Below are 13,998 nucleotides of genomic sequence, written 5' to 3' on the forward strand. Positions count from 1 at the left end.
CTTGGCATCACGTGCTAGCCCTATAGCTGATCGTAGAATTGATATACATTTGACAAGGTGGATTGTTGGTCATTATGAAAGCCAATTCTCATTCACTAGCTTTTAGTGGCTGTCTCAAACTTGGATATGTGTTTCCAAATAGGGCTCTTCACCCTCCGCCTTTTTTTCGCCTTCATAAAGCGCAGCAGTCTACCAGCGAGGACTGGAACAGAATGTCACGGAGCGTGAACGCTCGCTATCTGTATAGCGTTGGAATGACCAGAAGTAAATTTTCAGTGGTCCAGATTCACGAAAGGCACAGGGAGACAGACAAGTTACCAAAGAAGTGACAAAGCAACGACCGGTCTCAGGAAGTGACTCCACTGAAGATCATTCCTGATATGACTTGCGTTATGCGATATAAACAGTGGCATAATGCCAGTCTAGTATCAATTGTATCTTATATAAATACATATCAACCTCTTCCCTTGTAGCCCCCCAACAACCTAGCCACATCCAACAAAAACCCCGCAAATACACCTACTCCATCCCACCCCCAAACGCAAAATCCCCCAGAATCATCGGATCAACAAGATTCGCCAGAATCTCCGCCCTCGTATCAGGCTGGAACTCCTGCCCAAATAACGAGAAAAAGAAGCTTCGGGGATGTCGGCATTGCCTGCTAATATGCGGAAGGAAGGGAAGCGGACATGGTGGTGAGTTGACTGAGCCTCAGTGCAGTTGGATAGCTAACCATAGGCAGGTGCATATATTCGCATGAAGTGTACGTTTCCTCATCCGTTTCAATGAAAAAAAATCTAACCAAAACAGCGAAATGTGCTGCTCTTCTGGCCGCCTAGACAGCATGAAAGACCTCGACTACTACCAAGTCCCTCTTCCAACACTAAAGGTACCCTCCTATCTGCGCACAACCCAACCACTTCTAACAAACCAAAGACAACACCAGGCCACGAACAAGACCCCGACACAGAAGACAACGACGTCGCCATGATCCCCGTAATGGTAGCATTAGCGCAAATCATGACCAAAGCATCACACCACCTGTATCACTCAAATAAACGCAGTATGCATGAGAGGTCGCGCATCGCGATGGATCTTGATCGGAGGTTGTTGGCATGGAAGGAGGGTTTGCCGGCGTTTTTGAATGTTGATAAGGCGTCATTGAATGATCCCGAGTGGGCTTTTAAGCAGAAGTTGGTTTTGAGGTTGAGTGAGTGCTTTTTTGCGGTTAATTGATTGATTGCTTGTACGGAAGGATTGCTGATGGGATGTGGTAGGGTTTTATAATACGCGGATTCTTATACATCGACCGTTTTTGGTAGCATCAACATCGACATCTACATCTACCTCCACATCAGAACAAATCTCCTACCTCAACCACATCCACCTCTGCCTCGCAGCCGCCCAATCAAGCATCCAAATGCAATACGAATCCTTCCTCCATCGAATCTACATCCGAACTTGGTAACCCTATCCCCCGCTTTCCCCTCGCCAGTCCACATCAATAATGCTAATTGAAGAACGCAGGTGGTACAACACAACCTACGCCCTCTACAGCTCCATGATCCTCCTATACCTAATTCTAGCAGGCGTTCCGGATATCCCCGAAGAAGAATTGTTGAAAGATGTCGAGAAGTCGCTGGATATATTCGAGTCAATGAGGAATGTTGTTGTCGCGAGACGCTGCGCGGAGATGATAAGGGAGGTGATGGATGTTACGAGGGAGTGTTTGAGGAGGCGGCCGGCGGATCATGCGCAGGTGTTGAGACCGCAGTCTCAACAGCAACAGCAGATGCAGATGCAGCCAACGTCACCATCTTTGATTCTGGGAACTGGGACTGGGACAGGGCCTACGGTGATGGCGAACGAGTCTTCAGCACTACATCAAAATTATAGCAACGCTACCACCCTCAACAACTATAACTTTGACTCGCATCCGCAGGCTTTTATTACAGGTCTAAACCCAATAGCAACCGCCGTCCTAACAGCCATCCCACTATACATAAAACAGCTATGAGGTCGCAACGCGTTCTGACAAAACACGTTCTGGCATTGTCAGCATAACCCTACAAACCACCATAAACGGAGACATACCAAAAGCATAAGCGCCTGCGCACTCTCCAACGAACAACTCTCAGACACATCCCCCAGCGCCCTCTTCGCAGCCCCAAAGTAGAAGTTCGCAAAATCTAACGCCGAATAACCGCCCACGCTCCCTGTCCCCGGCCTCCTGGGATCTGGCGAATATGTGCAGTAATGGTCCAGCAGCGACGTCTCGTCAGGACTTGCATTTATAGCGCCCAAGGCGACAACCGCAAAGTATAAGCCTGCGAAGTTGGAGGATCCACAAGCAAACGACTTTCGTCTAGAGAGATTGAATGCTTCGCGTTCGCAGCGGCGGAGGAATGACGATTTGCAGAGCATGGGGTGGATGTAGTGTTTGTTCGAGAAGTAACTGCTGATGAATGTCTTTTCGATTTCGAGCTGGGATTCGTTTGCGAGTTGGTTTACTGGTGCTATTCCGCTGCCTTTTTGTTGTTAGTTGGATTATTTTGGTTATTGGGGGGTTGGCTAACCTAGGATTATGTTGTTTGATGGTGTTTCTGGGTTATCCGTCTGCACGGTCTTATCCTTGTCTTTTTCAGATTCCCATGGTGACTGTGAAGACGAATTGCTTGGGTAACTCGGGTTGTACAACAAGTTAACGATTGATAGCTGCGTCCTGTCCGTAGCTTTCGTACTGTCTTTGTTTCTATCCTCTGCGTATGCCTGCGATGGACCAGCCGTTGACTGGAAATCACCATAGAAATACCCATCCCCAGAGACATGTGGAGCCCTGTGCTTTCGTGCGCGCGCATATAAATTCCCAAGAAACGCCAGATTCGACGAATTCCCATAAAACTCAGTCCTGTTCGTATGCAGATCAATACCACTCAACCCGTCTCTTGACGCGGAGTCGCATAGCGGAGTATCTGTTGTAATGCATCATTAGAACCGCAGTCTGTCATAAATAAAGCGGGAAACTAACCAGCTTAGAATCCTCCCCGCGGTTATCCATTCCATGCGTTGTCGGCATAGCTACATGATTCCGTTGCAACCCACTTGCACGGGATATCCGCGGTGAGCGTGAATCGTCCAGAAAAGTATCCGGGGAGTGTGTTCCTCTTTCTTGGGGTTGATTATTTTGGTTCGCCCCCGGCCATGGTGAAGGTCGACTTTCACTACTCCTGCCTCTGGATCAACTTCAGTATAGACCGGACTTGTGGCGGAGAAGCCGGGGGGCTTACTGTTGAATCTGCCTGACACGGCTCTGTCTTTTTTCCGGCTTTGACGTGCTCTGATTTGCAACATTTCTATAGGTACAGTCGAGACAATGGTCTGGAATAAGCATGAGCATAAGCATTATTACATTCGGGATATGTACCATTTGGCATTCGGAAATGGGACATAACATACAAGCACAATAAGAGCACGGCTGAGCTTGATCGCACTATATATATTGAAATCAGTTACATCCTCTCCGGACGACTCTCTTTGTCGCTAATTGAGTAGGACAAGAATAGGTTCATACCTTCGTCTTCCGAACCCGACATGTCTCGCACGCCCGAGAGGCCCGCGGCGGACGGCGACGGATGGCGCGGGTGCGCGGGGGGTCACTATCCATTTTATTATCGCTGAGAAATAGATATCTATAGCTTTATGTGGAAATATCGATTATATTCATGTCGGTGGTTTCTAGAATAGATGTGTTAACTGGCATTTTTTGAGCCATCGGTTGACGTGAAGCACGTCGGAAGCGATCCCCACACTTCTCTTGCCGATGGATCGGCGCCGTACCGTAGCACCACCGAACTATACCAATTCGGGGAGTCATATACAGAGTACGTAGACATGGAGAGATGCTTACTGCGACGATTCGGTGCAAATGGAAGATGTATGCGTGTTGTTTTCATAAGAAACAATTCTGTAGCCATGTGTTTGACTTGGTTGGCACTGGTGTCTTAAGACGTTTCAAAACTGATGACTTAAGAAAGGTAAAAGCGACTTTCTAGAAAAGAGAGAAAGATTGCAGCTAACACAGTACTACGCAACTATTCATCTTACAGGCCTCAAGGTTCTCGATGCTGAAATTGGCAAAAGTGAAGGCTTCTCGTCTTCGCACCTATCACCTTACTTTCTGCAGAAGACTTCCTGGCCGTCAATTTTCTGCGAAACAGAGAAAGCACAGGAGACGTTGACTATCTTCTAGAGCCCGAATTGGCGCGCGACAACGACGCCAAGGATCCATTGCGCACTGCTACCGTAAATGCGACAAAACACCCTGCATTTTAGCAATAACTGGATGAATAAGATGCCGTTCTTCGTCCCTGACAGGTCCAGAGTGCAGATGTTTGAAAGGGCAGAGGAGCAGAAAATTGTCCTGTGGGAGGGCGCAAGTTTCTGTATTCTTGCTGTCTCGTTGGAGTGGTCGCTGGAACGGAAGCTGAGGCGCATTCATAACGAGATGCAGCAAAGCAGGCGGGGGTCGGATATGGATTACACTCTTGCATTGCTGAGGTATCTGAGGGGGCAAAAGAGGCCCACTGAAGAGGGAGTACATTCAGTGGTTGAATATATGTTCCACTGAGATGCCACCGGATAACTTCACTAACTTCACGATGGACGAAATTGCTGCGGCTTATCGCGACAAGTATAATGAGGACGCCTTTTGCCTAGATTGCAGAGAGCAACCTAACCGTTTCAGATCGTGTGAAAGCGCCCCGTATCAGTAATGACATTCCTCTGTACAAATGCAGAATTCCTCCCCCCTGCTTCAAGTACCAATCTACCCGACGAATCCAAAAGAAACCCCCGGCAAGCCTGCGGTCAACTCAACACCAAAAGCAGGGACAGTCCTTGTCCAAAAAGGTGGAGTCTCCGGCGTAAACAGCGGAAATTCCTCATCGATCATCTTCCGGTAAACATGCTTATTCCTATCCCGCCGCATGCCCAGACCCAATCGCCGGTTAACGCCCTGGCGAGGTCTTCGGCGATACAAGCAAGGAGAGAGTACCGAACGGGATCCTCGTCGCACGGGTCTGGAAGGCGCTGGAGAACCCGCAACCACGTTCTGGCACCAACAATACTCCACCTCTCGGCCGACGGCGTAGTACTCGCGCGCAACCATGGCCTCGTAGATGCGGTACAAGGATCGAAGAGGGGTATCTTTTGCGCGCCAAATGGGGACGTTGCGCATGTTGGTGAGGTCTGCAGAGGCCATTCGAGACATGAGAAGTGGGATTCCATTCAGCATGATTTTGAAAGAGACTGGTTGTGGGACGGGAAAGTGCCATGTTGGCAGTGGTATGAAAAGGCGAAGTAGAGCGAGGAAGGGTCGTTTATGTCGGTGTGAGACGCGTGATGCTGGCTCGTAGACGGAGAGGTGTTTTGAAGGTATAGAGAAAGCGGCGAATGCGCATCCATCACGTAATTCAGGGTCGAGGGCGGTTGCGAGGTGCCATCGTGTAGCTGCTGGCCCAGTCAGTCTGCGATGCGGCGATAACGGGCAAGGCCAATCCATTATTCCTCATTTGGAAAGTTAATGCCTCGGGTCACTGCGGAGTATGTACAAGCATGTGGTTCCTGAGTGCTACTCTCCAGGGTGCTATCGGAAGACTAGTAAATTACTCGAATTGTATAAAGAAAAGTAGATTTCTATCCTATGCTCCTTGCTCCTTGCTCCAATCCAACCAATCAATCAATGCAATCTATGTCCAAGCCAACACCGAAACAGCAGTAGTATGTACATAATCATGCGGGAATCATCATTTTGCGTATCATCAAAGTAGACAGGGAAAATCAGGTCCTATGAGAAAATAAACACGGATGGACCATATTATATGCGAGTCATAAGTAGGCGTGGATATAAAGGAAATTCGTAAATCGCAGACAACAAACAGGGAGGTAAAAATAACGGGAACCTCCCTTTATAATGGCGGAATTGGGGTATCTCGTAAACTCTCATCACTGACCGATGTCGCCGGCGAAGCTAGCCCGGAGATCACGGACGAGGTGCCTCCGGCTTCGAGCATCGGGTCGGGGTCATCGAGGGCGATGACGGGGACCGGACGAGAGGTGATGGTTGGCTTGACAGCACTGTGCATCAACTCGTCGATGGCGGGTTTGTCGGGTACGTGGCGGTCGAGGTTGGTGGCGTTGTCTAGACTGTCGAGGGAGAAGTCGAGGAACTCTGCGTTCTTCCTGCTGACGCTCAACGTCCAGCGGTACTCGCAGAGTCGGAGGCGGTAGAACTCGGATTCCTCTTTTGTAGGGGCAGTCACGCGCAGGAGGATGCCAAATGAGCCGATGAGAGTGAAGTTGTGACGCGAGGCGGAGGGCCAGAAGGACCGGAGATGGGCAGGGCGCAGTCGGTTGACGAAGTCCATGGCGGAGATGAGACGCGTTTTGGCTGCGGAGCGGCAAATGTGGGACAGGTAGGCGTCGGCGGTTTCAGGAGACAGGGATCGAATGATGCATCGGTGCAGCGTAATTTCAGTCGCAAAGTAGGACAGGTGCAAAGCTCCGTTACGGGCGTTTTCTTCCGTAATGGTATCGAATAAGTCACCGCTTGTATCCATCTTGAGCTGCGGGGGCAGACGTGCAAACCACTCTTTCAGGCGAATCTGCGCGGGCTTGGCTCTTTCAAGGATCATGCGAGTTCGGTTTCCGCCGGAGGCCTTGAAATCCTCGATGGCCTGCAGGGTGTAAAATCGATCCAGGATGTCAGAGAGGATGGTGGTCAAAGCCACCATATGACAGAAATACAGCGGTCCGTGCCCAACAGAAGTATCGTCCTGGTTCGAATCCGCGTGGAACGCGTCGACAAAGTCCTGTTCCACCAGGTCTTTGACCGTCCAGTTCCAAGCAAAAATGTGCGATGGACGTCCGTGGACAAGGGAAGACCACTTGTCCTGCATGTACAACGCCCAGGCCAGACGTTTCCGAAGGCCCTTTTCCCAGGTGTCCATCCTCCAATGGGTGCAGTCTTGGTGCAGACCCAATTCAAACCCAGCCGTCACCAACTGTGCGTTCAATGCTCTGGTCGCGACGGTCGATTTCTCCATGAGAAGAAGACCGGCCTGAATGGTGGCAACCGTGGCCCGGGGGAGCGATTCCGTCAATAGTTTAAGAGCGGTACTTTCCAGACGTGCTACGTCGGGTCGTCGAACGGATTGAGAGGCTGGCATGTCCACGAACTTGAGTGTCAAGACATAAACAGCAGCCAGCAAGAGTGGCGACAGGTTCTTTCGGGTGCGATAGGTCTGGCGGAAGGTATCCTCCATGAGGATAGGAAACGTAGGGTGAACATATTCGAAGAACTTCTCAATCAAGGTAGCACCATAAGGAGCTACCAGGCTCTCAATAGCATCGACCGAAACCGAGTCAGGCATCGTGTTCCGGACACGGATGTAAGTATCGTCACCCAGCTTCCGCAGACGAAAGTTGGATACAATGCCTTCGTTGTTCTGGTCCAAAGGAACGTGGTCCAACAAGGCGGGTTCAAACTCGGTGGTCAAGCCAATATATTGGATGGATTGGTCAAAGAAACCGGGGACTAGATAGTGACCCTGGCCCTGTTTGGTGGCAGCAACAGTCGATGATCTGCGGAAAGGGTTCAACGCTTAGTATTAAGAACATACGATTGATGCATCCGAGATCGGTGTGAACGTACCTCTTGACAGACTCAGCATCCTCCGGGACCGAGTCCTCAAGTTTCCGTTTCTTGGACAGGGGTTCCGCAGTGTTGGGACGAGCGGCGCCAGAGGAAAGGTTAAAGGTGCACTCTTGCCGGTGAAAATCACAGGAATAGCATTTGTTGACCATCTCGTTCATAGCACAGCGGCTCTTTCGGCGGAGACAAGCGTCACAACTGGGTCCATCCCGGCCCGGAGCACGAGCAGCGGAGGCAGTTAGGGTCGAAGAGGAGACCGGGGATAGCGGCGTAGACGGAGGGCCGTCCTGTTGCTGTTGGGCACGAGATAGGCGACGACGATGCGATGGTTGCGAATCCGGAGAATGAGGCTGGGATTGGGGCTGCTGCTGCTGCTGTTGCTGGAAAGACGGGACCGCCGGACCAGCCGCAGAGGACGACTGGAGTGTGATAACGGCGGCCATCCTGGCTGGCAATGGGAGATAGAGGGATGAATAGATAGATAGAATTGATATAAGATAGATAGGTAATGGCGAGACAACAGATAGAGAATGCGATGAAAGATCCTCCGAAGGGCTCCGCGATTGGTGGCCACAGACCAATTGGGAGTGCGGAGGATCTGTCGGTCTAAAGTGTGCGTTTGCAGAGGCTGCAGAGAGCCGATCAGATAAGCTGTAGCAGTATGTAGTACAGAGTAAAAAGGAGGATATCAGGCAGTAGTCCGTTGTAGGAGGCTATCAGAGAGGAGAGGGAAAAAGTCCGCTGGCGGAGCGGAAAACCGGGGAGTCAGTCAAGAAGCAGCCGGGGCCAGGGACTGCAGGAAAACCAGATAGCGGAGAGAACGCTCGGTCATTCTAGGGGAGTAAGTAGTAGTATGCTAGTAGAGTACTTGTAGAGATATGAAAAAGGTGAAGTTGAATTTGTGATGATCGAACTAGAAGAATACGTTGTCGATTGGATAACAGAAACACCTCACAGGCTCAAAATGCTTCCGGATCTCTCCATATTCCAAACGTAACATTTTCTCTGGCGCGCAGATAAGTGCGTGGCTTCTGATTGGGCCGTGCGGCTGGCGGAGGCTCCATTACGTACTGGATTGGCGTTGGGCACGTCGGCTTCCGATAGTTTTCGTAGCGTGTAGTAATGGCATGACTATCTTTCTGATAGAATACTAGTAGTACAAATATGTATACTGAATAACAAGGACTGGGTAAGATTATGTATTTTGAACTATGTAGTACTTTGTACAGCACACAACAAAGAAATCCATACAAAACTGTGATTCGCGGTAGCACCAGCCAATCAGCATCTCCCGATAAAACTACCCCAGCCCACCAATCACATCCGTTTTTTCTCCCAAAAAGGTTAGCATCAAGCCCGACAACGGGGATCGGCTCTGCAATAAGTGGAGATCCCCCACAATGCCCTGACACTAATCCAAATTGGGCAAGGTTTCTGCTGCACAGAAGCCTTGTCGGTCGAGAATTACCGACACGCTGATTGGCGGGTTGTTGTTTAAACACTGCTGGGATGATCTTGGTTCCTTCTGCTGTGTTCGGCATAACATCATACCTTCATGAACTGGACTGACTAATCAGTACGGAGGTTAACTTCATCTGTAGTTATTCCGTACGACATGATATCGAGACTCGGTGACTTCAGACTCGGGGACTTCACAAGTACAGGCCGAGCATATTATTAAAACACCATATGCAAGTACGGAGTATTCTGTGGTCGCATTTTCTTTACGAGATCAATTCACATCAGTCATACAATTGAGTCATACCACCGGTGGCGATTTGTCTCTTTACGGTGCGATCTCCTACCCAATCGGTACATCCACGGAGTCCAGCTACCGTGACGATTGACAATGCGGAGTACTTTGCCCCATCATCACGTGTCTACTGACGAATAGCTGTGTTTGAAAGAAAGTAATTTTACTACTTGTACGGAGCATGTACAGAAGGTGTAGGTAGATATATCGTTATACTACCAGAATATGTAGACAATACCGCTCACGGATATATATCCCATATCCCCGTACTCGCGGAGTACAACCAGCCGGGTTGTACGCTGCCCTTGGCGATAATTGAGCCGGACTATTATATCCCGTGCCCAGCGCCCAGAAATGATGATGTATGGGATACTCCACGGAGTATGAGGGATACAGTTCCTGTCTACGGAGTAGTATCAAGGCTCAATGGATCTGAGTTATTTTGATAACTCTGCCCCATAGCCACCATGCAGATCAAACGCACGCAAATCCGATATCTGAACGATGCATCCTCACTCGAAGCACATTGGCACATCATAGATACCAGGTATATCAACATCAACATAACGAAACAGTAAAGCCATCTTATCTCATGCATATTTATCATATCCACATCTCAGATATCAACACAAACGCCAGAACTCCATGCTATCCCTGCATTCAAGTAAAACCGACACAAACAAACCCCACGGCGCCCCATCTACTCCGTAAAGTTCCGCAACTTGGTCAACTCATCCAACAGCTCCTGCAAATCCCCATCGGAAATCTTATTCTGCAGACTCGGGATTAACGACTTGGCCTCCTCCGCATTATCGCAGCACAGACTCCCTGTCGTGTATTAGCATCCCATCCCGCAGACTTGACTGCGTAGATCCAACGGTAGAAGGGCAGGGCACATACCCAACTGAGACCGCTCAAACATCTCCAACTCCGTATGCGAATTCAACAACCGCTCAACAGCCTTGATGTTCTCCTCGTCCTTGAATCGCGCAAACACCTCCAGATAGTCCATTGTCTTTGTCAGGTTCCTACCACCCGTTAGCCTCAACCAACCTCACCCTCTGCTGAAACCAGCCGGACTCACTCCGGCTCCTCATATTTCTTCCCCCCTCGTCGCTTATTCTCCAACACCTTGTTGATGACCAGCCGCGCTTCCGATAACGAGAGGGTATGCGTGTTCTGGTCCGCGCCGAGTTTAAGGGTCGATGCTGCTTCGAGTTCGCCTTGGGGGAGGGCGCGCTTGCGGTGTGTCGCTGGGGGGAGTTGGACGCTCATCCTCGTTAATTCTGCGAGATTGTAGTGTAGTTCTTGTTGTCTGGTAAGTCGTGTCGTATGGATCAAGAGCTGTTAATGCGCGAGATGGAGGTTGGTGATGTTGGAAAACTCGCGTTGACAGTTCCGGGCGGTGAGGTGTTGGCCACCGTCGTTGTGAAGCCTCCACGACACGATGTACTCTGTGCTCGCTCGTAAATCTGTTTAAATATTATAAGTAGTTGTTACCATTAATTGTGTATAATTCTTTTGTTGGTAGTAATGTGGCCGCTAGAAAAGTCTTGCTATCGTGTAGCACAAATGATTACCGTGATAAAACTAATTAGTGGGCATCCAATCAACAATCGACACTTTGGCCGAGTGGACTAAGGCGCGAGACTCGAATACGGTTTCTACTGTATCTGGATATCTCGTATCTTCGGATGCGCAAGTTCGAATCTTGCAGGTGTCGTTTTTTTTTTCTTCTGTTTGTTTATCGTTTATTTTTCGGGGTTTTGCCGAGCTCAACAATTTTTTTTTGGGTTCTCCCCTTTTGCTTGAGCGAACTGATTCTAATCTCTAATCTCTAATCTCTATCCTGTATACGAGGGGCCACGTCCATCCTCTGCATGTCGACTTGCAGCATCAGATTATGTGTGCAACAAAGAAGATACCCCTGGGAATCTCATATATTATCTCATATTTCACCTCCTTGAAATAAACATCGCCGTTCAAAAACAAACTCTGCGGCTGCCGAGCAAAAACGAATGGAAAAAGCCGACATAGCACCGAACTAATATTAGTGATGATGAGCTGCAAAACTTAGTCAAAAGTTCGAAAAGACGAAGAGCCCGGTACGGATCGGACACTTTGGCCGAGTGGTTAAGGCGTGTGACTTGAATATGAATACGCCATGTATTCGAGTCGATATCACATACGTTCGCGTTCGCAGGTTCGAATCCTGCAGGTGTCGTCCGCTCTTTTTTTTTTTCTTGGTGCCCCTTCTTCCTCTTTTACCATCTTTGTCTGGCTCTACATTTCTGGATATCTAATTGCTCTAATGGAATCACTTTTCATATATACACACATGCAATCCCAAACGCCTGCATAACTCGTACTCGTACTCGTACCATAGGGCACTAAACAGTCCTAAAAGCCACTTCCGCTGGCAACCGGAAACTAGCACAGAACATCTGCTTTTTCGGACTAACCAGCCGCACATTATGAATCTCCAGCTCCGGATACTCGGGCGTGATTGTGTAGCCCAGCTTCTCAGAAATCCGCTGACAGATATCGACATGGTCGTCTCGTTCGTTCTCCGAGTGCCCTGAGAAACAGTAGACGTGGATCATGGGCAAAGGCTGCTGGGCTGTGAAGAGAGACTCATGGCCGGCGTAGACGCCCGCGAAGGCATCGAGGAAGTCGATTGCTGTGGCGGGGAGGTTCATGACATAGTGGTTGAAGATGGAGGGGCGGGTGTACTCTTCGGGATGGCGTGGGGTTTCTTCGGGTTTTCGCGGGCGTTTGGGTTTCAGGCTGACGGTTAGGGGGTCGGATTGGAGGAGTTCCTTGGCTGACCACGGGATGAACAGTCTTCCGTCTTTGTTGAAGGGCAGCACGAATTGGTCGACGTGGTTCGTCTTGACCGCTTCTTGCATGGCTTCTGTTCCATGGGGGTTGAGGTCGTTTGCCCAGACGAAGATCTTCTTCTTGCCTGCTGGTACGGCGAAGGGGCCGACGCCTGCCATTACATCGCAGACCATTTCACCGGGGTGGAACTTGTTGACTAGGCGGCGGTGCTCGGTTTCCAGGCGGCTGTTGTAGTATACGCGCGCGTAGTCGAAGCAAAACTTGCAGTCTTGCTCATGAACAGTGACGTTTGTGTCGTTGTCACCGGCGAGGAATTCGAATGGGAATGTACGGAATTCGCTGTGCGAGCCAACATCCTCGATCTTGTTGATAACGGTTCGGATTGTGCTGTTCTTGTCCTTGAGGATCTCGGCGATTAGGTGTTTATAGGGTAGGTATTGTTCGCGGAGGTTCAGATGCACTGTACGGAGTATAGTTAATATCCCTTCTTCATGCGAAATGCAGCATTGATCCGCGAAAGCAGCACTCACAGACGTGGCCGACCTGGGTAAAGCCCTGAGGAATCTCATCGAGCAGATCCTCCGGTAAAATCGAGGCGATGATATCAGCTGTAGCATGTTAACACAAACACCACCACACTTCAACCACGGAAACTCACAATAATTCCAATAATCATAATCCAACTCCAAATCAAACGGCCTCAATCCCACCGTCCCCTTCTCCACAAGTTCATTAATCTTCGGCGACCATGTCGCAGCATCTAAACCGTCAGCCCTCGCTCACACGCCCAATATCCATTCCAGCCAGAAGAGCGCGCGCATACCATCATGCCTAACATCCTCCCTCAACAAAATCCCCCTCCTCACCTCCCCCTCATCCTTGACCTCACGAATCGAATTCAACCTTGGCAACGCCAGCATATCCCTGCTCTTCAACAACTCCTTGCGAACGTTCGAGATATCAGAGGCCTTGTATATTGCGGCCGCGGAAAGCGGTATTTTCTTCTGGAAGAATGAGCGGTCCAGGACTCGCATCGCGCGGTTTATGGGTGGGCGAAACATCTCGGGGAGGTCGTTGGATGGTGGTGGGGGGTTAGATTCGTCGGTGCTCGTTTTCGGAGCCATGAGAGGCTAGTAGAGATATGCGCGGATTTACAAGAGAGGTTTGGTGAGGGATTGAATGTGTTCGTTGTTGGTTGTGGTTTTCGGAGTGATTTTTTGGCCCCGCGATCTTATCGCTGCACGTGATATATCGATAGCCATCTAAGCTGCAAACAATGAGACGAGGGCAGAGAAGGATAGAAAATAAGGGGCTACGTACTTGTAGAAAGGCTCCAGGAGAATGGCATAGACGAAAGGGTGTACAGAGAAGGGGAGCAAAAAAATTAAAAACAAAAATTTAACGACACCTGCAAGATTCGAACTTGCGCATCCGAAGATACGAGATATCCAGACACAGTAGAAACTGTATTCGAGTCTCGCGCCTTAGTCCACTCGGCCAAAGTGTCTAATTCTTGAAATGTGTAATAATCTATAAACTTATAATAAAAGCCAATGCAATCATGCTTTCGGTACCCTATTTTGTATGCTTTTTGCTTGTGACTCGGGATGTTGCTGGGTTGAGTACAATTGTGTTATAGATTGTGTGAGTTTTCATTTACATGATTGTATATTGAGACAAATTCTTCTTTTCT

General features: G+C 49.4%; 5 protein-coding genes and 2 non-coding genes across 7 annotated transcripts; 2 read left to right on the forward strand and 5 right to left on the reverse strand.

Moving 5' to 3' along the window:
* Positions 1 to 666: 666 nt before the first annotated feature.
* ACHE_70172S (fungal specific transcription factor domain-containing protein) lies at positions 667 to 2,017 on the forward strand (the record flags this gene model as incomplete). Its single annotated transcript, XM_043282476.1, has 6 exons — positions 667 to 695; positions 743 to 763; positions 811 to 889; positions 937 to 1,210; positions 1,278 to 1,464; positions 1,528 to 2,017. 6 exons carry the CDS (start codon positions 667 to 669, stop codon positions 2,015 to 2,017), a joined length of 1,080 nt encoding a protein of 359 aa, XP_043139851.1.
* Positions 2,018 to 2,055: 38 nt separating this feature from the next.
* On the reverse strand, positions 2,056 to 3,063 carry ACHE_70173A (fungal specific transcription factor domain-containing protein; the record flags this gene model as incomplete). The annotated part of the gene is made up of 3 exons (XM_043282477.1): positions 2,056 to 2,528; positions 2,577 to 2,908; positions 3,029 to 3,063. 3 exons carry the CDS (start codon positions 3,061 to 3,063, stop codon positions 2,056 to 2,058), a joined length of 840 nt encoding a protein of 279 aa, XP_043139852.1.
* A 2,903-nt stretch (positions 3,064 to 5,966) lies between these two features.
* On the reverse strand, positions 5,967 to 8,154 carry DAL81 (putative C6 transcription factor (OTam); the record flags this gene model as incomplete). The annotated part of the gene is made up of 2 exons (XM_043282478.1): positions 5,967 to 7,641; positions 7,712 to 8,154. 2 exons carry the CDS (start codon positions 8,152 to 8,154, stop codon positions 5,967 to 5,969), a joined length of 2,118 nt encoding a protein of 705 aa, XP_043139853.1.
* Positions 8,155 to 10,164: 2,010 nt separating this feature from the next.
* On the reverse strand, positions 10,165 to 10,739 carry RPB4 (DNA-directed RNA polymerase II subunit RPB4; the record flags this gene model as incomplete). The annotated part of the gene is made up of 3 exons (XM_043282479.1): positions 10,165 to 10,292; positions 10,365 to 10,492; positions 10,549 to 10,739. The coding sequence occupies 3 exons, from the start codon at positions 10,737 to 10,739 to the stop codon at positions 10,165 to 10,167; spliced, it is 447 nt and encodes a 148-aa protein (XP_043139854.1).
* Positions 10,740 to 11,082: 343 nt separating this feature from the next.
* Positions 11,083 to 11,187, forward strand: ACHE_t70003S. The gene has a single exon. It is a non-coding gene; the product is annotated as a tRNA-Ser (tRNA).
* Positions 11,188 to 11,854: 667 nt separating this feature from the next.
* Positions 11,855 to 13,429, reverse strand: trm5 (tRNA (guanine) methyltransferase; the record flags this gene model as incomplete). Its single annotated transcript, XM_043282480.1, has 4 exons — positions 11,855 to 12,765; positions 12,836 to 12,913; positions 12,964 to 13,065; positions 13,129 to 13,429. 4 exons carry the CDS (start codon positions 13,427 to 13,429, stop codon positions 11,855 to 11,857), a joined length of 1,392 nt encoding a protein of 463 aa, XP_043139855.1.
* Positions 13,430 to 13,707: 278 nt separating this feature from the next.
* Positions 13,708 to 13,812, reverse strand: ACHE_t70004A. The gene has a single exon. It is a non-coding gene; the product is annotated as a tRNA-Ser (tRNA).
* Positions 13,813 to 13,998: the final 186 nt, after the last annotated feature.

The sequence above is a fragment of the Aspergillus chevalieri genome, chromosome 7, assembly GCF_016861735.1.
Source record: "Aspergillus chevalieri M1 DNA, chromosome 7, nearly complete sequence".
In the NCBI taxonomy this organism is placed as follows: Eukaryota; Fungi; Ascomycota; class Eurotiomycetes; order Eurotiales; family Aspergillaceae; genus Aspergillus; species Aspergillus chevalieri.